Here is a 26097-nt window from a genome sequence, read left to right on the forward strand (position 1 = left end):
GTATGCACACACGTTGAAAAAATATAGTATCATTATATTATTCTCCCCATCATCCATAACTTGATCTTTAGGTATAGGTCTTCATTATTTAAAGTAAATAAGGTATGCCTTTGCTGAAACATGTTGCTGGAATATTACATTAGTTACAATGAGATCCTTGACAGCGCCGATGTAGTTTAACATTCTGACACGAGTGCAATAGGAGGTTGGGACCACATTGCAATTATAAGCAGCGTTTGAAACGTCTTGTAATATGGTGGTCTTCACACCACGCTCTCTGACACGTATATGTAAAGAGCCTCACTATACCTCTAGCTATACCTGACCTATACAGTGCAGCCCACTGTCCCACTATCTGAATTCAAATGACACTATATGGATTTTTCTCCCAAGCGCGCCCACGAATACGCGTTCACGTTTGGCAGCTCCACGTCGACATTCTTCCAGCTGTGCACAGGGCTGAAAGAAGAAGAGGTAAAAGCGGCGTGAAGCCAGCTACACGAACACTGTATGTAGGCTCCAACGAGGGACGTCAACCGCGAAATTGAGAAGAAGAAAATCTCCTGGGTTTTTTACAGTTAGTCCTGCAACAATTGTATATAGCCCACAGTTTTTTTTGGTGCATTTTATGATCTTTTTGCCCTCGTGCTGGATTGCAGCTGGCCCCCTTTAAAAGCTCTCACTTCTACCAGGTACAGTATGATCAGTTGCTTTTCTTGTTTCTTATTATAGTTTTCTCACATTTCGAATATGAAGCTATGGAATTTCACATCTGCTAATCGAATTCCAACATCTTTTAATTCACTGTTTGATTTTGCACTTTGTAACTTCATTACAATTAGCAACTCTCCAAACTTTATTTAATGTAAACTTGTATGCTAAACTGAAGTGGAATATGTGGAATGTTTGCCTTGTTTTATAGGTAGACCGTGTATTCTATATAATTTTAATTGTAAACTTCAGTCTGTGGCTTGTGAAAAACTCAACAAATAGGCTATACATTTGCATAATGAATGTGGGTGTATTACTCCAGGAGGGAAATATTCAGCATAAAGAAATACAGGATTCCAAATTTGGAACCTTTAGACACGTCATCTGTTCTACATATGGAGTGCCCTAATTGTTCACTTTACAACCTTGAAGATAGTCAAGGTTGAACTGCAAAGTAAACACAAAGAAAAGCTGGATTCCAGCATACTGTATAATATTGTATGATTTAATCATTTCTGTGGTGGTGGGTTGGAGTGTGAGAATCAAAGTTCCCAACAGCAGGCTTCTCATTCACTCTATTCTATGTTGTCTTAATAGGCCCAGAGAGTTACTGGCTTACTCTTCTAAGTTTCATTTAATGCACTTTTTTTCACCACTCAGCTGTGACTGATTCCATTTTTATCTCAAATCATGATGGATTTAACTTAGGTTAGGTCTCAATACTGTGTTGAGAGAGTCAGCTTAACCTCACAATGACATATTTTCCACACTATTGTGTTAAATATAAGTGTTCACCAAACAAGCACACCAATGGGAAATGTAGCTACAACATTTCACTCTCTTGTTATATGTTGCAGGTGAAGGAGTGGTGAAATGGGTTGGCACAAAGGAATATAGCCTACGATGTGGCACTCTGGCTTTCCAAGTAAAGTTCTGTGATACACTTCGACTCTAATTGTTTGCAGTCAGTGCATTACAGAACTTTGTTTTGGGAGTTAATGCTCCGGCCTGCGGGAAACAAACCTACCAGCTGGAGAGTGGAACCATTATTTCACATGCCACTTGCAGACTGCAAAAGGGAGAATAAAGTTTTTCTTTTGACAATGACTCATGAGTTTTCACCAACTTGTGTAGTATGTATCTGCTTATAAGTAAACACGCACTTGGTCTATTGGTATCAGAGTGAAATGTCTGAACTATTAATGAAAAATGGACTCCCAGAAAGCCATGGTAGTGTCACATAATTTCCAATAGGACGACACAGTGGGCCATATGGAGACTCCAGTCATACCTCACTATCACTTGGTCATGTGACTCAATGGATGTGAGAAGGCAAGAAAAACAACAGCAGTTGAAATGTTTAAACTTCCTTTTCACTGTCCTGGGTCATACAATGTAGTGGTCAAACATCTCATAACCATATCAAACCCATAAACATGAATGTCTCAATTTTGGTACTTTTTTCTTGATCATTTTCTGTTGAGCATTGACATTGTGTCATGCGAATGCTGGATAATTGTCTGTTGTATCATTCATTGTTGGAATGTAAGTCTGAATAAAACTATTTCAGAGATGTACATTGAGTGGACAAAACATTATGAACACCTGCACTTTTTATGACATAGACAGACCATGTGAATCCAGGTGAAAGCTATGATCCCTTACTGATGTCACATGTTGAATCCACTTAAATCAGTGTAGATGAAGGGCAGGAGCCAGGTTAAAGATGGGGTTTTAAGCCTTGAGACAATTGAGTGTAGTTGGGTGTAGTAGTAGTAGTAGTATGTATCACGGTTCTTTCAATTAAAATCAAAGCTTTCAATACTTCAACAAATAGAAGACAGAGAAGAAAATATTAAAATACCTTAAAGTGCAATAAAATCAATGGCTCCTTCAAAGGGCACATATTTGTTAGTCTTAAAGACACATGCATAGATTTAAACACTACACCAACATGGCATATTTGGGTTCCCATTAAATTAGATCACTGTCGTAAAATAAAACCAAATTCTTTCTGTGTTTTTAAAGTTTATTCATGGTCTAATATTTAGCGAGCTGGGGTGTATTCAATACGTCTTGCAACGGAAACAGTTTACCGTTTAAGAACCAAATGAAAGCGAATAGAGAAAACAGGGAGTGACCTACTTGAATTTGTCCAATAAAAACTAATTTTTGTTGCAATACGTTTTCAGTTTGGACTAAATGGTTCCTGTTGCAAAACTTTTTGCGACAGACAAAACATTTTGCAACAGAATCGGGGTAATGAATACACCCCTGGATTCTGTGGTAAACTATAAAGTCAAATCTGTTAAACAGAAAGGCATACATTTTCCATTAATTAAAGGCTCACTCTGTAATTTCTGTATCCAGCAACAGTCTGACCCTGCAACTTTGTAAGGCTGATGGGGCTGGGGAAATGTAACTACAGTGAAATTCATACCAGACTATGAATTCAACTGACAGTCCAGATCAATATGATTCTTTTTAACATATTTTGATTGTCGGTATATGCTACAATACTTACCATGGAGTAATACATTGCAACCTGGGAGGAGTTTGAATGTATTATTCCAATACAATTTGTTGGAATGACTGTTGCACAGCATTAAATCACAGATTGTGCCTTTCAAAAACACATTATTCTACACAACAGTGACTGTAGCTTTATAAGTAGCAATTCCATTGGTTACACTAACAGCATGAACTTTACAAAAATCATGTGATCAAAGGTCATGCAGTTTTGAGGAAGTCGCCTTCAGGTCGCTGCAGTTGCTTCTCTCCAGCTATCACCTGCATTGTGGGAGGCACTATTTGTCTACCAATCATTTGGGTGTTTTGTTTGACCCAAGTAAACGTGGCCAAATACCTGACTGAAACAGCAACCAACTTTGTGCAATTCTAAAGCTACAGGGGAAACAAATGAAAAGTGATATTTGACACCCCACTCTAACCAATGAATTGTACACACATTTTTCCAGTTGCGAGTGTCTGATATGGGGATATAGAAAAGTCTAGACAACAGACAAACTATTATAAACAATAGCAGCTATGTTGACACTGCATGTCGATCTGAGCCTTGCTATTGCAAAACCATTAAAGTGTCCGACTTGTGGCTGTTACAGATGCCCCTCCCCCGACTTCACTCTACAGTCGCCTTCGTTAGGCTTACCGCTCGAACACACCCATTCTTTCCCTGTGCTGACCTCTGACAGCTGCCTCTCCCTGCACAAACACGGAAGCAGCATGGCGTCAAACAGCAACAGCTCCGAGAGCCAACGAATTGCACAGCAAAGATTGAGGATAATTGCCGGGCATTTACAGAAACAGAAGGACGATGACTCGGGAATTATCGCAACTGAATGCAAAGCTGAAGCGAATAAAGGGACGGTGCCGAGAAAGAGGTAGGACTTGGCGGTGGTGATGCGATAGCAGTGGATGGAGGATGGCTATGCTGAAATGCTAGCTGGTAGCTAAAAGTGATTGTCATACAGTATGAAACAGCTGTCATACATTTCCTTGTTATTAAAACACAGCATTGGTGTCTTTTACAAACGGAGATGACCCCCTTGGCATATTATTATTCAGACATATCTGATTTCATTTAACTAAGGAAATTAGCCAGCTATATGTGCGCCAACGTTAATGGTCCTCAAACAAAGTGTTCATTCATCGAATAAGTGGGTGCGGCGGGACTGTATTCTATCCAACTCTTTTTTTACATTTTTATTGTAGGCTGCTTAGAATGTGTTAGGAATGTTTGATATTGAGTTGAGGTCAATCCTACATCATTTCCTGTACCATTTTGTCATAACTTGCCAACGTTATGTGACCACCACTAGCCACTCGCAGTGACAGTGGGCAGCTGGTGTTTATGTAAAACTACAAGATCAGCTTGCCAACATTTCAAACTATTTCAAGGTAGTCTATTCCATTTCACGTCTAATATTGTTAGCTATAGCTTAATAGGCTCCTGGCATTGTTTTGATACTGACACTATTCTGAACAACTAGGGAAATCTCAGCTCTGTTTGACTGACATGACCAGAATTAGACGCTACATTATTGGACAGAAAAAAAGTGGTCATTATAATGGTGAAAGTTATATATGTTGTCTTATAATCTATTTTTATCTAGAGGTTGTTTTTAGAGATTTTGTTGGGATTTCGGTGTGGGACACCCTCTCCCAGTCAAAATATTTGACAGAAGTCAGAATGGGATAAAGTTCACCAGTAAAACTTTCCGCCTAAAACTTGGATCTGATTGGCCAAGACCTGTGGTGGTCTGACTCTCAATTCCTTATGAGGCGAGTGGGCTGTTCAGCTTTCACAATCATGCTGTAGTGACATCTAGTGTCAGATATGTTTAAGCAACAAGGATGACTAGAGGACACTTTCATATTTATACAGAACAAAAATATAAACTCAACATGTAAAGTGTTGGTACCATGTTTCATGAGCTGAAATAAAAGATCCCAGAAATGTTCCATATGCACAAAACCTTATTTCTCTCAAATTCTTTGAACAAATTTGTTAGTGAGCATTTCTCCTTTGCCAAGGGTGCTGAGGAGTATTTCTGTCTGTAATAAAGCCCTTTTGACGGGAAAAAAACTCATTCTAATTGGCTGGACCTGACTCTACAATGGGTGCGCCTGTAGCTGCACCCCTGCCCAGTCATGTGAAATCCATAGATTAGGGCCTAATGCATTTATTTCAATTGACTGATTTCCTTCTATGAACTGTAACTCAGTCAAATCTTTGAAATTGTTGCATTTTATATTTTTGTTAAGTTTAAATTTCTAAGGCTGGGTTCACACAGGCAGCCCAATTCCTTTTTTCTAGAGGTCGACCGATTATGATTTTTCAACGCCAATACCGACTATTGGAGGACGCAACATTTCTTCTTTGTAATAATGACAATTACAACAATACTGAATTAACACTTATTTTAACTTAATATAATACATTAATAAAATCAATTTAGCCTCAAATAAATAATGAAACATGTTCAATATGTGCCATGTAAAAAAGCTACGTTTAAGTTCCTTGCTCAGAACATGAGAACATATGAAAGCTGGTGGTTCCTTTTAACATGAGTATTCAATATTCCCAGGTAAGAAGTTTTAGTTTGTAGTTGCTGCTGCCTACCATCGCTCAGTCAGACTGCTCTATCAAATCAAAGACTTAATTATAACATAATAACACACAGAAATACGAGCCTTAGGTCATTAATATGGTCGAATCCGGAAACTATCATCTCGAAAACAAAACGTTTTTCCTGTCAGTGAAATACGGAACCGTTACGTATTTTATCTAACGGGTGGCATCTCTAAGTCTAAATATTCCTGTTACATTGAAAGTTGTGCAATGTTATGTCATAATTACCTAAAATTCTGGCAAATTAGTTCGCAACGAGCCAGGCGGCCCAAACTGTTGCATATACCCTGACTCTGCGTGCAATGAACGCAAAATGACACAATTTCACCTGGTTAATATTGCCTGCTAACCTTGATTTCTTTTAGCTAAATACGCAGGTTTAAAAATCTATACTTCTGTGTATTGATTTTAAGAAAGGCATTGATGTTTATGGTTAGGTACAGTCGTGCAACGATTGTGCTTTTTTCGCAAATGCGCTTTTGTTAAATCATCCCCCATTTGGCGAAGTCGGCTGTCTTTGTTAGGAAGAAGTAGTCTTTACAGTTTGCAACGAGCCAGGCGGCCCAAACTGCTGCATATACCCTGACTCTGTTTGCAAGAGAAGTGACACATTTTCCCTAGTTAAAAGAAATTCATGTTAGCAGGCAATATTAACTAAATATGCAGGTTTAAAAATATATACTTGTGTATTGATTTTAAGAAAGGCATTGATGTTTATGGTTGGAGCAACGTGTACCTAAGCGATTATATGCAACGCAGGACAGGCTAGATAAACTAGTAATATCATCAACCATGTGTAGTTAACTAGTGATTATGATTGATTGATTGTTTTTTATAAGATAAGTTTAATGCTAGCTAGCAACTTACCTTGGCTTCTTACTGCATTCGCGTAACAGGCAGGCTTCTCGTGGAGTGCAATGTAAAGCAGGTGGTTAGAGCGTTGGACTAGTTAACCGTAAGGTTGCAAGATTGAATCCCCGAGCTGACAAGGTAAAAATCTGTCATTCTGCCCCCTTCAACCCACCGTTCCTAAGCCGCCATTGAAAATAAGAATGTGTTCTTAACTGACTTGCCTAGTTAAATAAAGGTCTAAAAAATAATACAAAAATTGGCCAAATCCGCATCCAAAAATACCGATTTCCGATTGTTATGAAAACTTGAAATCGGCCCTAATTAATCGGCCATTCCGATTAATCGGTCGACCTCTACTTTTTCCCACTAGCCTATTTGATTTTTTTGACCAATCATGTCAGATATTTTCACATCAGATCTTTTTCAGAGCTGATCTGATTGATCGAAAGAAAAAAATCTAAATTGGGTTGCCTGTCGAAACGCAGCCAAACAGACTGTTTTGTAAGAACCCGCCTATGTAACAATTTGTGCAATAGGGGAAGATTTCCAATGTGAGGAAATGCTCCTATGTTTCTACCACAAGAATTTTAAACTATTTGTTTTTGCATTATGTATGGCCCTTCATTATGTCATTGGAACATATTTGATTGAAATTAGTTATCCTATAGGAAGTGTTTGAGGCAGAGAAGTGCTGAGGTTTTTTTCAGATCAACCCTAACTGTAGGCCAGGTCAGTTATGCTATTGTTTTTGCATGGTGAGTTTGTCCCTCGGGAGTCAGATTTTCAGGTTTGGTGGAATCTTTCTCTCTCTTACCCAATGGATGGTCATTTTAGTGCTGGTTTATGGACACTATTGTTTGAACTATGACAATAAATAAGACATAAGCTATGCCTATTTCCCTCGTTTGAGTGCCCCCCTTCCACCATTATCCAAATTAGAAATAATATTGTGGACCAGTTGCATTATTATCAGTACACAAATGTAACCTCAATAAATGTCCATACATTTTTTTAAATTGCACTTGGGTCGTTCCATGTCATTTCAGAAAGTAATTACACCCACCATCTCAGATTGTTTTGAAATGGTTTCTGCAGTTAGAAACATATAAAGATAAGCATTCCTGTAACATTATTATGTTGAAATATAATTTGACCTCTGGTAAATTTAAGCTAGATGGCCCTTTTTTAATTTATAGGATTCAGACAATATGCAATAAATATGGCTGTATACGGCCATATCGTAGGAATGGCGTGGGAGGGGATGTATGCCGTTTTACAGGCTCCTAACCAATTGTTCTATTTTGTGTTTTTTCCGCATTGTTTGTTACTTAGTTTGTACATAATGTTGATACTACTGTCTCTTATGACCGAAAAGAGCTTCTATTAGAACAGCGGTTACTGACCTTGAACTGGACGAAGACTTTTTCTTTAATGAGTCAGACTCAAAGGATATAATGTTGCTCCCAGATAAGGCCCAAATCCCCGTCATTCACATAAAGAAAAGAAGGAAATACAGGGGGCGGAGATCAAGGTGCGTTGTTTGAATTTGTTGGCAAGTGGGTAACCCGCCTCTACCATCCGTTCTATTAGCCAACGTGCATTCACTGGAGAATAAACTGGATGAGCTCGGTTCGAGACAATCCTACCAACGACACGGATTATATACAGTTGGCTGAGTTTTCTGTGCATCGACAGAACAGCTACATCCGGTAAGACGAGGGGTGGGGGTGTGTATCTATTTGTCAATAATAGATGGTGCGTGATGTCTAATATTAAGGTATTCTCGAGGTATTGCTTGCCTGAGGTAGAGTAGCTCATGATAAGCTGCAGACCACATTATCTACCAAGAGAGATCTCATCTATATTTTTCGTAGCCATCTATTTACCACTACAAACCGACGCTGGCACTAAGACCGCACTCAACAAGCTGTATAAGGCCATAAGTAAACAAGAAAATGCTCATATAGAAGTGGCACTCCTAGTGGCCAGGGAATTTAATGCAGGCAAACTTAAATCCGTTTTTCCTAATTTCTACCAGAATGTCACGTGCAACCGGGGGGGGGGGGGGGGGGCGGGGACTCTAGACTACCTTTACTCCACACACAGAGACGTGTACGAAGCTCTCCCTCGCCCTCCATTTGGAAAATCTTGACGATAACTCTATCCTCCTGATTACAAGCAGGAAGTACAACTGACTAGCTCAATACAGAAGTGGTCAGATGATGTAGATGCTATGCTACAGGACTGTTTTGCTAGCACAGACTGGAATAGGTTCTGGGATTCATACAAATGCCATTGAGGAGTATACCACCTCAGTCACCTGCTTCATCAATAAGTGCATCAATGACATTGTCCCCACAGTGACTGTACGTACATATCCCAACTAGAAGCCATGGATTACTGGTGACATCCACACCAAGCTAAAGGCTAGAGCTGCCGCTTTTAAGGAGCGGGACACTAATCCGGACGCTTATAAGAAATAACGCTATGCCCTCAGATGAACAATCAAACAGGTAAAGTGTCAATACAGGACTGAGATTGAATCCTACCACACCGGCTCTGACACTCGTCGGATGTGTCAGGGCTTGCAAACTATTACAGACTACAAAGAGAAACCCAGCTGTGAGCTGCTCAGTGATCACGCTCTCCTTAGCCGATGTGAGCAAGACCTTTAAACAGGTCAACATTCACATAGCCGCGGGGCCAGACGGATTACCAGGATGTGTACTCAGAGCATGCGCGGACCAACTGGCAAGTGTAATTTTCAACCTCTCCCTGATCGGATTTGTAATACCTACATGTTTCAAGCAGACCACCATAGTCCCTGTGACAAGAAAACAAAGGTAACCTGCCTAAATGACTACCGCCCCATAGCACTCACGTCAGTAGCCATGAAGTGCTTTGAAAGTCTGCTCATGGCTCACAACACTATCATCCCGGAAACCCTAGACCCACTCCAATTCACATACCACCCCAACAGATCCACAGATGGCACAATCTCAATTGCACTCCACACTGCCCTTTGCCACCTGGACAAAAGGAACACCTATGTGAGAATGCTGTTCATTCACTACAGCTCAGCATTCAACACCATAGTGCCCACAAAGCTCATCACTAAACTAAGGACCCTGGAACTAAACACCTCCCTCTGTAACTGGATCATGGGACGCCACCAGGTATTGTTGCGTACCCTTACCCCATCTGCCACACTGATCCTCAACACAGGGGCCCCTCAGGGGTGTGTGCTTAGTCCCCTCCTGTACACCCTGTTCACCTCACGACTGCGTGGCCAAGCACGGCTCCAACACCATCATTAAGTTTGCTGATGACACAACAGTGGTAGGCCTAATCACGGACAACAATGAGACAGCCTATAGGGAGGAGGTCAGAGACCTGGCAGTGTGCTGCCAGGATAACAACCTCTCCCTCAACATGAGCAAGACAAAGATGATCATGGATGACAGGAAAAGGAGGGCCGAACACGCTCCCATTCACATCAACGGGACTGTAGTGGAGCTGGTCGAGAGTTTCAAGTTCATTGGTGTCCACATCACCAACAAACTCATGGTCCAAACACACCAAGAAAGTCCTGAAGAGGGCCACGACAACGCCTTTTCCCCCTCAGGAGACTGAAAAGATTTGGCATGGGTCCCCAGATCTTTAAAAAGTTCTACAGCTGCACCATCGAGAGCATCCTGCCCGGTTGCATCACCGTCTGGTATGGCAACTGCTCGGCATCTGACCTTAAGGCACTACAGAGGGTAGTGCGTACAGCCCAGTACATCACTGGGGTCAAGCTTCCTGCCATTCAGGACCTATATACTAGGCGGTGTCAAAGGAAGGCCCAAAAAATGGTTAGACTCCAGTCCCCCAAGTCACTGTTCTCTCTGCTACTGCACGGCAAGCGGTACCAGAGTGCCAAGTCTAGGTCCAAAAAGCTCATTATCAGCTTCTACCCCCAAGCCTGTATATTGCCTCATTATTGTTATTTTATTGTTACTTTATTTTTGTATTAAAAAAAAAAAACTATTAAAATATTTATTAAATTAACGAGACTGAGAATTTTCAACAAATAGCAGAAACAGCACCACCTTGTGGTCATAACCTAGTAATATCAACCAAACAACTTAAATAAAGAACAAATTCAGAACAGGGCAAAATAACCATCACCAAATTCACTGAGAATCCATTACATGGTGTGAAGAAACAATACTCCTAGCTGCAGCTTCATAGTACTTGTCAGACATAGAGAACTGATACTGTATACTGGCCGTTGGGGTGTGCTTGGTTTGTGTGGTCCGTGGGTGTCGTTTGACTTCACATCTTAATCCTTGTTAAGAGGTTTGGTCCAAACTGGATATTGGTTACTATATTTATAGAATTTTATATGAATCCTATAAATTGAAATTGCCAATTTGGGTGCAATCAATTAGCGTAGTTCCTTAGAGTTCAAATAGTTTTTCAACAAAACAATGTTGCAGGAATGCAATCTGAGATGGTGGGTGTCATTTCTCTTTCTTGTGCTTTTCACTGGAGTGTAGGAATGTTGGACACTTCAAAGCGGGGCTACTGGTTTTTGTACTGCTGGAATGTCATTCTGGAGTTGACTTACAACATATACCTTTGGGCACATTGTTTCAAAAGGCATTTTAAGACCAGTCCTTTTAAATAACAGTCAGACATTTTTGTCTCTTTCTGTTGCAATAACTTGAGTGCAGACACAAAATGAAGCTACCAATTTAATAAGGTGTTGAACTAGCCTAATATTTTCGGTGATCAGCATTTTCTTATGCTGTGTGTAATATTTATTACAGTACTTTCAAAAGATTCCCCCAGCTCTCTTAGGATTAATGTTAGCTAAGGGACAGAGACCAGACCACTGTTGCTTCCATTTAATTGCACAATAAATTCATTAACCTCTGGACAGCCGTATTCGGCTGCTTGTTGATGCGTGGAGTTGTGTCATCGTCCAGTGTGATGACAGGAGATCACACAGGCTGGCATGGAGAGTATGTCTGTCTCATTTCTCAGGCTCCTCATAATTTACACCGCCTGGCTGTTTTGGCAGGCATTCATCATGGTTTTACTCCACTACGTTAGCATCCCATCACGTGTACCAACGTGATTCATGGGTCCCTTCTAGGAGTAGTGGGCCTATTTCATCTGTCTGCTGGAGGAAATCTTGAATCATGTCGTATTATAACTTAGTGATTTCTGAAAAGCATTCCCTTAGGATGAGCATAGTGATTTAACACAGATGAAGAAGCACATTACTGAACTGTCAGAGCTCAATTATGTTGTAGATATTGAGATACAATTCTGCCTGATGTTTGAGTTCAGTGCTCAACCCTGTTTCTTGTGTCCTCTTCCATGATTATCATTAGGCCTATGCCGACAATGTTCTTTTCCTTAGAAAATCATTTTAGGAGAATATCCGGTTGTTGGACACGCCTTTTTTTGGTAATGCCCTTCTATGATATGCTTCTCCATGGAGTAGTACTTAACGACCTGAGATCTAAGCCACACCCTGTCTGGTTTCTGTTGATCATAGTGATAGAGATGAATAGGTTTTCTTCCCCAAATGTACTTTGCCACCGGCTTTTCACTGTTACCCCTATATGCATTTAGTAGTGGCGCACCACCGCTGCTAAATTATGGCTGTCACCCACCCACCGCTAACTCTGCCACCGCTGCTGATAAAACAAATCCTAGGGGGAAACACTGCCTGTGGTTGGCTGTGTGCAGTACACATGGGAAGGTCATCTGTCAGGGGTTACGCCTAGGTGTGACTGCAGCCTCCCGTACTGCAAATATGCTTTCTGATAGGCATGTGGAAAGCCCATTGAATAACTGATAGCAAAATGAGAGAACTACAACATTTCCCCATTGCAACAGTTTGATAAGTGGCAAATAAACCACTTTTTCAACTACTACTGTTTGCAACAGGATGTCGCGTATGGACTTTCTGACGTTTTCATGAGGTGCAAGGCCATGGCCTTCTAAAAGCGCTTCCTTGTATTGTCTTTCTGCCTTGAGATGTTTGTTCTGTGTCCTCCTTTGACCTCAGACAGCATTAGTACAGTATTAGCTGCTGCTACTATAACAATGAAACTTACTTCAACTGTTTGTTTCCCAAGGCAGGAGATTATGAAGTGGAATGGCTGGGGGTACAGTGACTCCAAATTCCTCTTCAATAAGAAGGGGCACGCAGAATTCACAGGCAAAAGGTACAGTATACGGTCCCAACATTTTCAACCAATTTCTTTTATTCTCATGAAGAACATTATGTATTATGATCTGTAAATACGAATGTATCCATTATTCAGTGATAGAATTCTCAATCTGGATTGTACACATTCTCAATCTGGATTGTACACATTCTCAATCTGGATTGCACTCTCCACTCCACTACATACCACCTACAGTTAAAGTCAGAAGTTTACATACATTTAGGATGGAGTCATTAAAACTTGTTTTTCTACCACTCCACAAATTTCTTGTTAACAAACTATAGTTTTGGCAAGTCAGTTAGGACATCTACTGTGTGCATGACACAAGTAATTTTCCAACAATTGTTTACAGACAGATTATTTCACTGTATCACAATTCCAGTGGGTCAGAAGTTTACATACACTAAGTTGACTGTGCCTTTAAACAGCTTGGAAAATTCCAGAAAATTATGTCATGGCTTTAGAAGCTTCAGATAGGCTAATTGACATCATTTGAGTCAATTGGAGGTGTACCTGTGGATGTATTTCAAGGCCTACCTTCAATCTCAGTATCTCTTTGCTTGACATCATGGGAAAATCAAACAAAATCAGCCAAGACCTCAGAAAAAAAGATTGTAGACCTCCACAAGTCTGGTTCATCCTTGGGATCTAGTGCCAACAATAGTACGCAAGTATAAACACCATGGGACCACGCAGCCGTCATACTGCTCAGGAAGGAGACACGTTCTGTCTCCTAGAGATGAACGTACTTTGGTGCGAAAAGTGCAAATCAATCCCAGAACAACAGCAAAGGACCTTGTGAAAATGCTGGAGGAAACAGGTACAAAAGTATCTATATCCACAGTAAAACAAGTCCAATATCGGCAAAACCTGAAAGGCCGCTCAGCAAGGAAGAAGCCACTGCTCCAAAACTGCCATAAAAAAGCCAGACTACGGTTTGCAACTGCACATGGGGACAAAGATCGTACTTTTTGGAGAAATGTCCTCTGGTCTGATGAAACAAAAATAGAACTGTTTGGCCATAAGGACCATCGTTATGTTTAGAGGAAAAAGGGGGATGCTTGCAAGCTGAAGAACACCATCGCAACCGTGAAGTAAATAAATAAAGTGGTGATCCTAACTGGCCTAAGACAAGGAATTTTTACTAGGATTAAATATCAGAAATTGTGAAAAACTGAGTTTAAATGTATTTGCCTAGGCTGTATGTAAACTTCCGACTTCAACTGTAAAACCTCCCCCTCTTGGGTCGTCACTAGTTGCCACAAATTCATAAACCCTGCCTATTTCTACAATTTCTCTTCTGAAAATGATTTTTAACCCTAACATTAACCACACTGCTAACCTTATGCCTAACCTTAAATTAAGACCCAAAAGTACATTTGTGTGGTCATGAATTTTTACGATATAGACAAGTTTGATTTTGTGGCTGTGCTATCTAGTGGAAACCCCCTCTCGATCCTAATTTAGAGTGGGGTGCTAGTGCCATCTTGTGGATGGTATCTGTATCCTGCAGATCTTCCCTCAATTCAGTCCCAGACATAAGAGGTGAATTAGTGTGATTATCGGTGGTTTGAAATTCCCCATTGGAAACTCAGATCATTACCTTGCATGGAATGTTTATACTTCTTCCCATCGACCGTAGGCTATAGGCTAACTGGGATTTTTTTTGTTCTGTGTATGCCAACAGTTCTCGTGGTTGAATGTGTGCAATATAACATTTGAAGAAATATGCTGAGTGCTGTCGGAAATGATTACTTTGAATCTCAGTGGATGTAGAGAAGCCTTTGATCGCCACTCTGTCTCCTGCGACTGAGGATGTGTTCAGTACACACCGACAGCAGAATGGATCGCTCTTTTCTTTGGCATTTTTTTTAACATCTTTTATCTATCGCATTATAGAGGCAGAGATGGGCCATATTGTTTTGTACTTGTGATGTATAGTTTTAAGAACAAAGCCTTGCCTGTCAGACTCTCAAATCAAAGGGATCTTGTGGACTGCGTGCTGTACTGTATGTGAAGCTGTGTTTGTGTAGGGGGGGGAATTATACAGGATGCTGTGCAGGAAATGGTTCCCCTGTTATTCTAGGTTCTAAATTGTCAACTACCTCTTTCCATTCCGTGCATTCTCTTTTGAATTATTTCTGGGTGCTACATATGCGTGGCAGGGTGGAAGAAATGAAAGTCAAAAGAGAGATTTCTCCTCTCCTCCTCCAGAGAGAATTCTCCTCGGTGACAGAGGCTTTTTCATTAAGGAGTGTGTTTTCACGGTCTGCTGGACAAAGGCAGACTACAGTCCCCTGACGTGCTGGCCTCTGCTGTGCCAGCGGTTCAATTATGCAGCGGCTGGCGTGACAGGGACGGCACGGACAGCGCTGTCATTGGTCTCGCCTAATAACTTCATTCGGCTCCAACCACCACACACTGACGTCACATCAATGACGGTCGGACAGGGTTTTCTGTGTATATTTCACCAGTTCCCAGCATGACGCCTAGGTCTGAGGGGTTATGTTTACAGATTGGGTCAGAGGTCAATTGCGAGGTAACTTCCTTTCTCCTAAGCCTGTGTGTTTCTGTTCATTGCAGGTATAGGCTAAGCGGGATGGTCCTGCCCAGTTTGCAGGACTGGTTTGAAAACACCTTTGGCGCCAGTGTGAACCATAAAAGCCCCGCGACAGTAAGTGTCGTTGTTTTCAACCCTCGTCACCTGTTGGTTTAAATTCCAATGACCGCAGCAGTCCGTTAATGGCTCCTCCTCCCATGTCTTTGTCCCAGCCCACTCTGAATGCCAGCGCTGTACCACCGGCCAGTCTGAACGAGGCGTTCGTTGAGGACCTGAAGACCACGGGCATCCCCTTCTCCCATGAGGCTGAGGACAGGGTGTTCCGTGCCCACGGTGAGGCATGCTGGGAAGGCTGTGGTCCTCCAGGGCGACGGGAGTAGTGTGGAGGGGTCTCACACAGACACTGAATGTTGTGATCATAACGTCACATTTGGTTTTTATGTAGGACAAAAGCAGCCTGACTCAGACGAAGCTGTCAATATCACAGTAATTATACTGATCCTACAACCATAATTGCTTTTTTCCGTAGTATACTAAGTATATAACATGTTTTTTTTCTCTCTTATGTTAACAGGTCATTGCTTACATGAAATCTTTGCTCTCAGAGAAGGGAAGAAATTTGAGCGTGTTCCGGACATGGTGGTGTGGCCAAGTGAGTTTTTGCGACACTACTATTGTCAACGCTCCTTGTTTTCGTTCTTCTTCTTTCCCTCCCACATTGCATTGCTTCTTTCCATCCTGGCTTAGATGATTTAAAGGGTTAATCTCTGCAGAGGCGTAGGGATATTAATATGTATGAGCGGAGGCTTAAGAAGCGTCAGGGGGAGGGAGTTTGATATCCAATACACCACGGCTGGGCCCAGCACAGTACCCGCATGAATTACGTCACTGAGATTGGTTCACTGCAGGTATGGCCGGCACTATTTTATAATGTAAATGAGTGTTGACTTATGGCTGCAACTTGATTAGCCCAGCTCCCAAATGGCCAGCAAATCACAAAGCTCCTGTAGCAGCATTCAAATTGGAACATCCCCTGAATTTTAAACTCTCCAAATCCACACAAAATTGCACTCCCTCTAGCCTCAGTGATGTAAAACATGAATTCCAGTGTAGTTACTTTAGTATGGTTGTATATTTAAGTGGAACGTTGTTAGTCTTGTGAACTCTTATACCCACACCAAAGCCCTTTGTTTAATTGGGCGGCAGAGTGTGTCGGAGCGGAGACATTTCTCATTGGCCAGCGAGGGAGGGCTTGAGCCCAGTGAAGCTGATCCATATAGGTGGATTTTTCTGCTCTGTCTCCTCACCCTCAGTCGCTCAGCCAGGGGACCAGTGGGATTGGACGTGGGATTGGCCAGAGCACCTTGTCCGCATTGATCCCCCACACCCCACCCCAGAGACCCGGGCTTCATGCTCTCTGGCTCCATCTCAGGAATGCCCCTAGCCAAATCAGAGACATCTTTCCCCGGAAGCCCCCCCCTGCCTATCCCTGGCCTATCCCTGTCTCACCCTGTCTCTCTGCTCTAATAGCCCAGGGCTTATGTGAATGTTTATTGTTTTCCAGAGGCTGATGGTTTATGTGGCATTTCTTAGTCCCTTTGCCACATGAGTACTCTTGTTATCGCCCTAACACTAATTTATGGCTGTGTGTTATATAATGACATGGGATAAAATGTCCATCCAAATATTGTTTTGGTGTTCTTTGCCTCCGCAGACTGCCACAACGACGTGGTGAAAATTGTGGAGCTGGCATGCAAGCACAATGTTTGTCTGATACCGTACGGCGGTGAGTATTTTAAAATATTTGTGAACTCAATAGTACAATTCATTCTAATTATATCTGCTTTTTTAAAAATCTTTCCCATATGTAATAACTGATTTTTAGACCAGATTGATTATGATACAGTTATGCCATGCCTTCAATCATATGACCTGAACAGGAAAAGGTCTGCTCCGGGCCCTAACCCCTCTCCTGTCCTCCTCCAGGAGGGACCAGTGTGACCAGTGCTCTAGAGTGCCCCCCGGAGGAGACTCGCTGCATCGTCTCTCTGGATACTTCACAGATGGTGGGGAATCAGAGCTCCATACAGCAGCAATCTGCTCAGCTCAGCATTTTGTCTCAACACAACTTACAGTTTGACTCATTTTATATGACAGTATAATGTCTTGCATAGTAAGATCAACCGACTATTTATTTTAGTAGGGACAGTAAGCCAGGGTTTCTTTCTTTTGGATGTTAGAAGCTCCTACTGCTGTGAATGTTGGAGTCTAGAACTAACTAGGTGTGCAGACAGGAAAGGTAGCAGTCAGCAGAGGATGTTCCTATATCCACATCAAAGCTCATTCAGACTTCCAGCCGAGACTCACTCTCTCATTATCCAACTTTGGGAGAATCCTGTAGCAATAATTTGCCAAGCTATTCTCAGAGAAATTACTGTTAGTGAAGGATACCCAGTAGGAAACAGCATTTAATAGCAGTACTGTATCATGGCGCTGTTGGACAACTCTCTGCCCAGGTGATATATTGGCAGTCTGGACAGCGCTAGTCCAGCAGTCACTGAGGGGGTGACGTAAATACTAGTGGCCAGTGCGCTGGGTCAAGGGTCACGGGGCGTTGCGGGTCTGAGGGGAGGCACATGAAAGGCTGTGTATGACAGCAGCAGACACTTTTACTACCACTGGAGAATGATTGATGGCACTGGGAGGGGAGCTCAAGCTGGGCAAGGAGGTTCCTGGAGAGGCTGAAACGAGAGGGGGATTTGCTGGATTGAATGTTTTAAAAGGAGGTTAACCTTTTGGAATCTGTCTGACTGATGCTGTCTACTCCCCACGGGCCAGTCCTCTGGTCATGCCAGCCACATGTGTGCTTCACCTCGCTGTTGGGAATTGCTACTGAAATACTCCCCCCGCATCTTCAACAAGCGACAAGAGGTTGGCGGTTATTGCCTTTCTCATTGGTAGATGTTGTGGTCACCACAGAATCTGTCTTCTTCTCACAGTCGTTACAAAATGCTGCACGCCGACCTGTTTGGGCTTTAGAAGTAAGACATCGACAAGTGGAATGTATTTTAAGGCAATGATTCAATGGGTGAAGGCAGACTTGGGAGTACAGTGAGGACAGCCATGAGTATTTGCTGTCAATGCAACTGCATTTGAATTAAAATCCTCTCTCTAACCTGTATCAGATGTATCAGATACAGAGCCTGCTTTTCCTTTGGGCTCAACTCATAAGGCATTGAACCAAGAGCTTATTTTGGTTGTTCTAGTGGTATAAGCAGTGACATTTTCTGACCTCCTGAGTTTTTGTCTTTGCATCTGCAGAACCGCATTTTGTGGATCGACGAGAAGAATTTAGTCGCCCACGTTGAAGCTGGCATCATCGGTCAGGATTTGGAGAGATTAGTAAGTGTTTTGCCTTTGTCAGAGCTCAAGTTTCTAAACCATTTCATACCCAATCATTTCCCATGAAAGGCTCATGTCACTAAGATGGTAAGATGGCCACAAAATAAACTCCCGTCCTTTCACCTGTAGGAAGCCATGCCTCTTCACCCTGGGTTAGTTGTTTACTGGGAGTACAGAGAGACCATGCTAGGCAGGTCGGAATGGGAGAAGAAGGGGTAACTATGTTCCACAGCGGAGCAGTGAAGGGTAGAGGCTCGGGCGATGAGCAGATGGCACCATGAAGCTAATTCAGAAGAAAAAAAATTGGAGAAGGAGCCAGTGTTTGATGTGGAGGAATGCGTGTGCTGCATCTCAAACAGGCGCCACTTTTGCATATAGAGAGAGGCCATTTTGACTGAGCAGATGGCTCAGTATTGAAAGCTGCCTGTCGGGGAGAGCAGTGCCATAAAACACACAGGGCCTGACTCTCCTCACGTCACCCGGAAGAGAGGAGCCATTAGAGCAGACCAGGGGCATGCCTGCCTGCCGCAGGGGCCCAGCACTCAGACAGGGCTCTACAGCTTTATTACCTCAAATATCTTTCATTGTGCTCCTAAATGGCTTTGTGTGAGCACACGTGCTCCTTTTAAAAAAAAGGTCAGCATAGAGCCTTGTCAGACCAGGGGCCCCAGCCCACCATCCAAAACTATCTTTTTACTACTTTTCTTTATTTTTCTGCTCCTCCACTTTATTTTGGTCGGTTTATTTTAGACCGTTGTAAAAATGTATGTCGCCAAGCCAAGAATTTGAACACAAAAAGCCCCATAACGATCCCACGATTTGAATCCAACAACGGAAGAGGAGTTTTGTTTGTTTCATGCTGTTTTGGTTTCATAACCAAATCCTTGTGGTTTGAGTTTGTTTAACCAGCTACGGTATGTGCTCCTATGAATCCGGATGAGTGTACCTCTCTGTTGTGTTTCCTCCGCAGCTCAACGAGAGCGGCTACTGTACGGGGCATGAGCCCGACTCCATGGAGTTCAGTTCTCTAGGAGGCTGGGTGGCCACGAGGGCATCGGGCATGAAGAAGAACGTATACGGCAACATCGAGGACCTGGTACGTGCCCGCCCTCTTCTCTCTAACGAGCTCTGATCTTACTAGGAGACTGAACAGGCAGCAGGTTTTAAAGCGAGAGGCACTAATTAGCGACTTGCACGGGAAGTTGCTGGTGCGGGCCATCAAAAACCATCTGTATAGGAACCATTCTATTTGTTTTTCCTGGGAAGAAGCCTGCTTGCTTTGGTTAAGGTCTGTCAATGGTTGACAGAATGTAGCCTTGAATATGACCTCAGCAGCCCAGGTAGCTCTTGTTTTTTAACATTTTAACCTGGATATTCCACTCCTCTCTGCGGCTATTAAAGTCAAACGTAGTGACTTGAGCTGCCATCTTGTTTGTCCTGTGTGCAGGTGATCCACATAAAGGTGGTGACCCCTCGAGGGGTGATAGAGAAGAGCTGCCAGGGGCCACGCATGTCCACTGGGCCAGACATCCACCACTTCATCCTGGGCTCAGAAGGTAAGACTCGCCTCTCCTCTCATGGCGCATGACTGCAACATGGTAAAAGTTCACCGTGTGTGTGTGTGTGTGTGTGTGTGTGTGTGTGTGTGTGTATAATGTGATGGGGGTGTAGTAGTAACGCGGTACTTCTCACATAGCGGCTCAGGTTAACCTGAACCACAGCGGGAGAAGAGATCTAGCCATGAGAGAGGGCTATTGGTTTCGGGGCCTCTGTGCTTCATGCCTGCCCCCACCCCTTCTGCCCCCCTGTCCTTGTGAGAGAGCCCAGTGAGAATAGTGCCATATGCCAGCCCCCCCCCCCCCCCCCCCACACACACTCACACATAAAGAGGAGGTGCAGGGACTCCTGGCACTGCAGTGTTCAACAGCTGTGGGTACACACGCCCAACAAAGCACTGCAAGCTGCTCACTGACTACACACTGGGGCTGGGCAGACATCTCCATTTGTACTCATTAGAATGGGTTTTTGTGGATACTTAACGCACATCTGCGAATGAAAGCCTAACAACATGTATTTCATTTAGTCCAATCATCTCTTTTTAAATTACCTTCTATTCAGGGACGCAGAGTTTGAAATAAAGACTATCGGGATTGTTGAAAGGGGAGAATGGGTTGGCTCAGATGTGCCTCGTCTAAATGGTATTAGGCTTGAGTTTTGGGTCCTTTTTTTTTTGTTGTTGATCCTGCTGCCTACTGTGAAGCCAGCCCCTGTTAGGTAGGAGAGGAGACAGGACCACCTTGTCCCCAGTCTCAGACACCGTGTGGGCTCCTGGCTGGGCGGCCGGCTCTGCTGCTGGAGCTGAGAGGGAGAGAGAGGGAGAGAGGTCATACCTCTGCTTGGTCTCATTACAATATCTCCCCTTACACACGCATCCCACACGCTGACACCTGGTCACACAACAGAGCCCCTAGCACTGGAATCCAAACACTGCTCTGCATGTTAAGTGGCCAGGCGTCCATTTCATTAAAAATGACTAAGAACCCTCTTCCTCTTCTCATTCAACACACAGTATCTTGCCTCTCGCTAATCTCCCTGACCTTGAAGTGGCCTGAATACCAAAGTATTTCCCTCTGTCCTTCTCTAAGCAGCGTAAAAAGGGATTGATTGGAATAATCAATAATAATCAGCTTTCTGTTTCTAAGCCATTGCCAACGTTATGCAGGTGTGTGAAGCAGACCATCACTAATCTCATGTTGTGTGGAATTAATGTGATGTGAAACTGCCTCCTTTGACTCCTAACGAGTGGCCTCAGGTTTCAGCTGCATGGCATCTCCCACGTCAGGCTTGTTCACTGCCGCTTTTGACAGGAAGTGCTTTTTTCCCCTCACTGTGGGATAACAGAACATAGGAACTGGATACTGCATGTTGCTGACTCCTCTGTTGGAAGGGACATCTCCTCTAAACAACCCTGGTTATAGCAAGGTTAGAGAGGGCATGTTTACAGAGAGGATTGCCGTAAAATGGCTCCTGCTGTCCCACTCGCATGCGATACAGTCTCCCCCTCTGCACTCAGTGTGTTAGTTGACCTTGCTGAGCGCGTTCTGCTGGTCCAACCCTGCCTCCTCTGTCTCGCGCGCTCTCTCTCTGTCTCGCGCGCTCTCTCTCTGTCTCGCGCGCTCTCTCTCTCTGTCTCGCGCGCTCTCTCTCTCTGTCTCGCGCGCTCTCTCTCTCTGTCTCGCGCGCTCTCTCTCTCTGTCTCGCGCGCTCTCTCTCTCTCTGTCTCGCGCGCTCTCTCTCTCTCTGTCTCGCGCGCTCTCTCTCTCTCTGTCTCGCGCGCTCTCTCTCTCTCTGTCTCGCGCGCTCTCTCTCTCTCTGTCTCGCGCGCTCTCTCTCTCTCTGTCTCGCGCGCTCTCTCTCTCTCTGTCTCGCGCGCTCTCTCTCTCTCTGTCTCGCGCGCTCTCTCTCTCTCTGTCTCGCGCGCTCTCTCTCTCTCTGTCTCGCGCGCTCTCTCTCTCTCTGTCTCGCGCGCTCTCTCTCTGTCTCGCGCACTCTCTCTCTGTCTCGCGCTCTCTCTCTCTGTCTCGCGCTCTCTCTCTCTGTCTCGCGCTCTCTCTCTCTGTCTCGCACGCTCGCTCTCTCTCTCTGGGGCTCGCTCGCTCTCTCTCTCTGGGGCTCGCTCGCTCTCTCTCTCTGGGGCTCGCTCGCTCTCTCTCTCTGGGGCTCGCTCGCTCTCTCTCTCTGGGGCTCGCTCGCTCTCTCTCTCTGGGGCTCGCTCGCTCTCTCTCTCTGGGGCTCGCTCGCTCTCTCTCTCTGGGGCTCGCTCGCTCGCTCTCTCTCTGGGGCTCGCTCGCTCGCTCTCTCTCTGGGGCTCGCTCGCTCGCTCTCTCTCTGGGGCTCGCTCGCTCGCTCTCTCTGGGGCTCGCTCGCTCGCTCTCTCTGGGGCTCGCTCGCTCGCTCTCTCTGGGGCTCGCTCGCTCGCTCTCTCTGGGGCTCGCTCGCTCGCTCTCTCTGGGGCTCGCTCGCTCGCTCTCTCTGGGGCTCGCTCGCTCGCTCTCTCTGGGGCTCGCTCGCTCGCTCGCTCTCTCTGGGGCTCGCTCGCTCGCTCGCTCTCTCTGGGGCTCGCTCGCTCGCTCTCTCTGGGGCTCGCTCGCTCGCTCTCTCTGGGGCTCGCTCTCTCTCTGTCTGTCGCTCTCTCTGTCTGTCTGTCGCTCGCTCTGTCTCTCTGGGGCTCGCTCTCTCTGTCTCTCTCTCTCTCTCTGTCGCTCTCGCGCTCTCTCTGTCTGGCTCGCTCTCTGTCTGGCTCGCTTGCTCGCTCTCTCTGTCTGGCTCGCTTGCTCGCTCTCTCTGTCTGGCTCGCTCGCTCTCTGTCTGTCTGGCTTGCTCTCTGTCTGGCTCGCTCTCTGTCTGGCTCGCTTGCTCGCTCTCTCTCTCTGTCTGGCTCGCTTGCTCGCTCTCTCTCTGTCTGGCTCGCTCGCTCGCTCTCTCTGTCTGGCTCGCTCTCTCTCTGTCTGGCTCGCTCGCTCTCTCTCTGTCTGTCTGGCTCGCTCGCTCTCTCTCTGTCTGGCTCGCTCGCTCTCTCTCTGTCTGGCTCGCTCGCTCTCTCTCTGTCTGGCTCGCTCGCTCTCTCTCTGTCTGGCTCGCTTGCTCTCTCTCTGTCTGGCTCGCTCGCTCTCTCTCTGTCTGGCTCGCTCGCTCGCTCTCTCTCTCTCTCTCTGTCTGGCTCGCTCGCTCGCTCTCTCTCTCTCTCTGTCTGGCTCGCTCGCTCGCTCTCTCTCTCTCTCTGTCTGTCTGGCTCGCTCGCTCTCTCTCTGTCTGGCTCGCTCGCTCTCTCTCTGTCTGGCTCGCTCGCTCGCTCTCTCTCTGTCTGGCTCGCTCGCTCGCTCTCTCTCTGTCTGGCTCGCTCGCTCGCTCTCTCTCTGTCTGGCTCGCTCGCTCGCTCTCTCTCTGTCTGGCTCGCTCGCTCGCTCTCTCTCTGTCTGGCTCGCTCGCTCGCTCTCTCTCTGTCTGGCTCGCTCGCTCTCTCTCTTTCTGGCTCGCTCTCTCTCTGTCTGGCTCGCTCGCTCGCTCTCTGTCTGGCTCTCTCTCTCTCTCTCTCTCTCTGTCTGGCTCGCTCGCTCGCTCTCTCTCTCTGTCTGGCTCGCTCTCTCTGTCTGGCTCGCTCGCTCTCTCTGTCTGGCTCGCTCGCTCTCTCTCTGTCTGGCTCGCTCGCTCGCTGTCTGTCTGGCTCGCTCGCTCTCTGTCTGTCTGGCTCGCTCGCTCTCTGTCTGGCTCGCTCGCTCTCTGTCTGTCTGGCTCGCTCGCTCTCTGTCTGTCTGGCTCGCTCGCTCGCTCTCTGTCTGTCTGGCTCGCTGTCTGTCTGGCTCGCTCGCTCTCTGTCTGTCTGTCTGGCTCGCTCGCTCGCTCTCTGTCTGTCTGTCTGGCTCGCTCTCTGTCTGGCTCTCTCGCTCGCTCTCTGTCTGGCTCTCTCGCTCGCTCTCTGTCTGTCTGGCTCGCTCGCTCTCTCTCTGTCTGGCTCGCTCGCTCTCTCTCTGTCTGGCTCGCTCGCTCGCTCTCTCTCTCTCTCTGTCTGGCTCGCTCGCTCGCTCTCTCTCTCTCTCTCTCTGTCTGGCTCGCTCGCTCGCTCTCTCTCTCTCTCTGTCTGGCTCGCTCGCTCTCTCTCTGTCTGGCTCGCTCGCTCTCTCTCTGTCTGGCTCGCTCTCTCTCTGTCTGGCTCGCTCGCTCGCTCTCTCTCTGTCTGGCTCGCTCGCTCGCTCTCTCTCTGTCTGGCTCGCTCGCTCGCTCTCTCTCTGTCTGGCTCGCTCGCTCGCTCTCTCTCTGTCTGGCTCGCTCGCTCGCTCGCTCTCTCTCTGTCTGGCTCGCTCGCTCTCTCTCTGTCTGGCTCGCTCGCTCGCTCTCTCTCTGTCTGGCTCGCTCGCTCTCTCTCTCTCTGTCTGGCTCTCTCTCTCTCTCTCTCTGTCTGGCTCGCTCGCTCTCTCTCTCTGTCTGGCTCGCTCGCTCTCTCTCTCTGTCTGGCTCGCTCGCTCTCTCTGTCTGGCTCGCTCGCTCTCTCTGTCTGGCTCGCTCGCTCTCTCTCTGTCTGGCTCGCTCGCTCGCTCGCTCGCTGTCTGTCTGGCTCGCTCGCTCTCTGTCTGTCTGGCTCGCTCGCTCTCTGTCTGTCTGGCTCGCTCGCTCGCTCTCTGTCTGGCTCTCTGTCTGTCTGGCTCGCTCGCTCTCTGTCTGTCTGGCTCGCTCGCTCGCTCTCTGTCTGTCTGGCTCGCTGTCTGTCTGGCTCGCTCGCTCTCTGTCTGTCTGTCTGGCTCGCTCGCTCGCTCGCTCTCTGTCTGTCTGTCTGGCTCGCTCTCTGTCTGGCTCTCTCGCTCGCTCTCTGTCTGGCTCTCTCGCTCGCTCTCTGTCTGTCTGTCTGGCTCGCTCGCTCTCTGTCTGTCTGGCTCCCTCGCTCTCTGGCTCGCTCTCTGTCTGGCTCGCTCGCTCTCTGTCTGGCTCGCTCGCTCTCTGTCTGGCTCGCTCGCTCTCTGTCTGTCTGTCTGGCTCGCTCGCTCGCTCGCTCTCTGTCTGGCTCCCTCGCTCTCTGTCTGTCTGGCTCGCTCGCTCGCTCTCTGTCTGTCTGGCTCGCTCGCTCGCTCTCTGTCTGTCTGGCTCGCTGTCTGTCTCGCTCGCTCGCTCTCTGTCTGTCTGTCTGTCTGGCTCGCTCTCTGTCTGTCTGTCTGTCTGTCTGGCTCGCTCGCTCTCTCGCTCGCTCTCTGTCTGTCTGGCTCCCTCGCTCTCTGGCTCGCTCTCTGTCTGGCTCGCTCGCTCGCTCTCTGTCTGGCTCGCTCTCTGTCTGTCTGTCTGTCTGGCTCGCTCGCTCGCTCTCTGTCTGGCTCGCTCGCTCTCTGTCTGGCTCGCTCGCTCTCTGTCTGGCTCGCTCGCTCTCTGTCTGTCTGGCTCCCTCGCTCTCTGTCTGTCTGGCTCCCTCGCTCTCTGTCTGTCTGGCTCTCTGTCTGTCTGGCTCCCTCGCTCTCTGTCTGTCTGGCTCCCTCGCTCTCTGTCTGTCTGGCTCCCTCGCTCTCTGTCTGTCTGGCTCGCTCGCTCTCTGTCTGGCTCGCTCGCTCTCTGTCTGGCTCGCTCCCTCGCTCTCTGTCTGGCTCGCTCGCTCTCTCGGCTCGCTCGCTCTCTGGCTGGCTCGCTCGCTCTCTGTCTGGCTCGCTCGC

The 26097-nt window shown here is 46.1% G+C and overlaps 1 protein-coding gene across 1 annotated transcript in view; it reads left to right on the plus strand.

Moving 5' to 3' along the window:
• The first annotated feature begins 3863 nt into the window (after positions 1-3863).
• Positions 3864-26097, plus strand: part of agps (alkylglycerone phosphate synthase) — a 43529-nt gene continuing 21295 nt past the window's right edge. The window contains exons 1-10 of the mRNA XM_014173313.3: positions 3864-4112; positions 12853-12942; positions 15529-15619; positions 15718-15838; positions 16080-16157; positions 17220-17291; positions 17492-17571; positions 18827-18907; positions 19878-20003; positions 20355-20463. Of these exons, the coding sequence (XP_014028788.1) occupies positions 3955-4112; positions 12853-12942; positions 15529-15619; positions 15718-15838; positions 16080-16157; positions 17220-17291; positions 17492-17571; positions 18827-18907; positions 19878-20003; positions 20355-20463 (1006 nt within the window). The 5' untranslated portion in view covers positions 3864-3954. The remainder of the gene's footprint in view (positions 4113-12852; positions 12943-15528; positions 15620-15717; positions 15839-16079; positions 16158-17219; positions 17292-17491; positions 17572-18826; positions 18908-19877; positions 20004-20354; positions 20464-26097) is intronic.

The sequence above is a fragment of the Salmo salar genome, chromosome 25, assembly GCF_965601325.2.
Source record: "Salmo salar chromosome 25, fSalSal1, whole genome shotgun sequence".
Taxonomy (NCBI): Eukaryota; Metazoa; Chordata; class Actinopteri; order Salmoniformes; family Salmonidae; genus Salmo; species Salmo salar.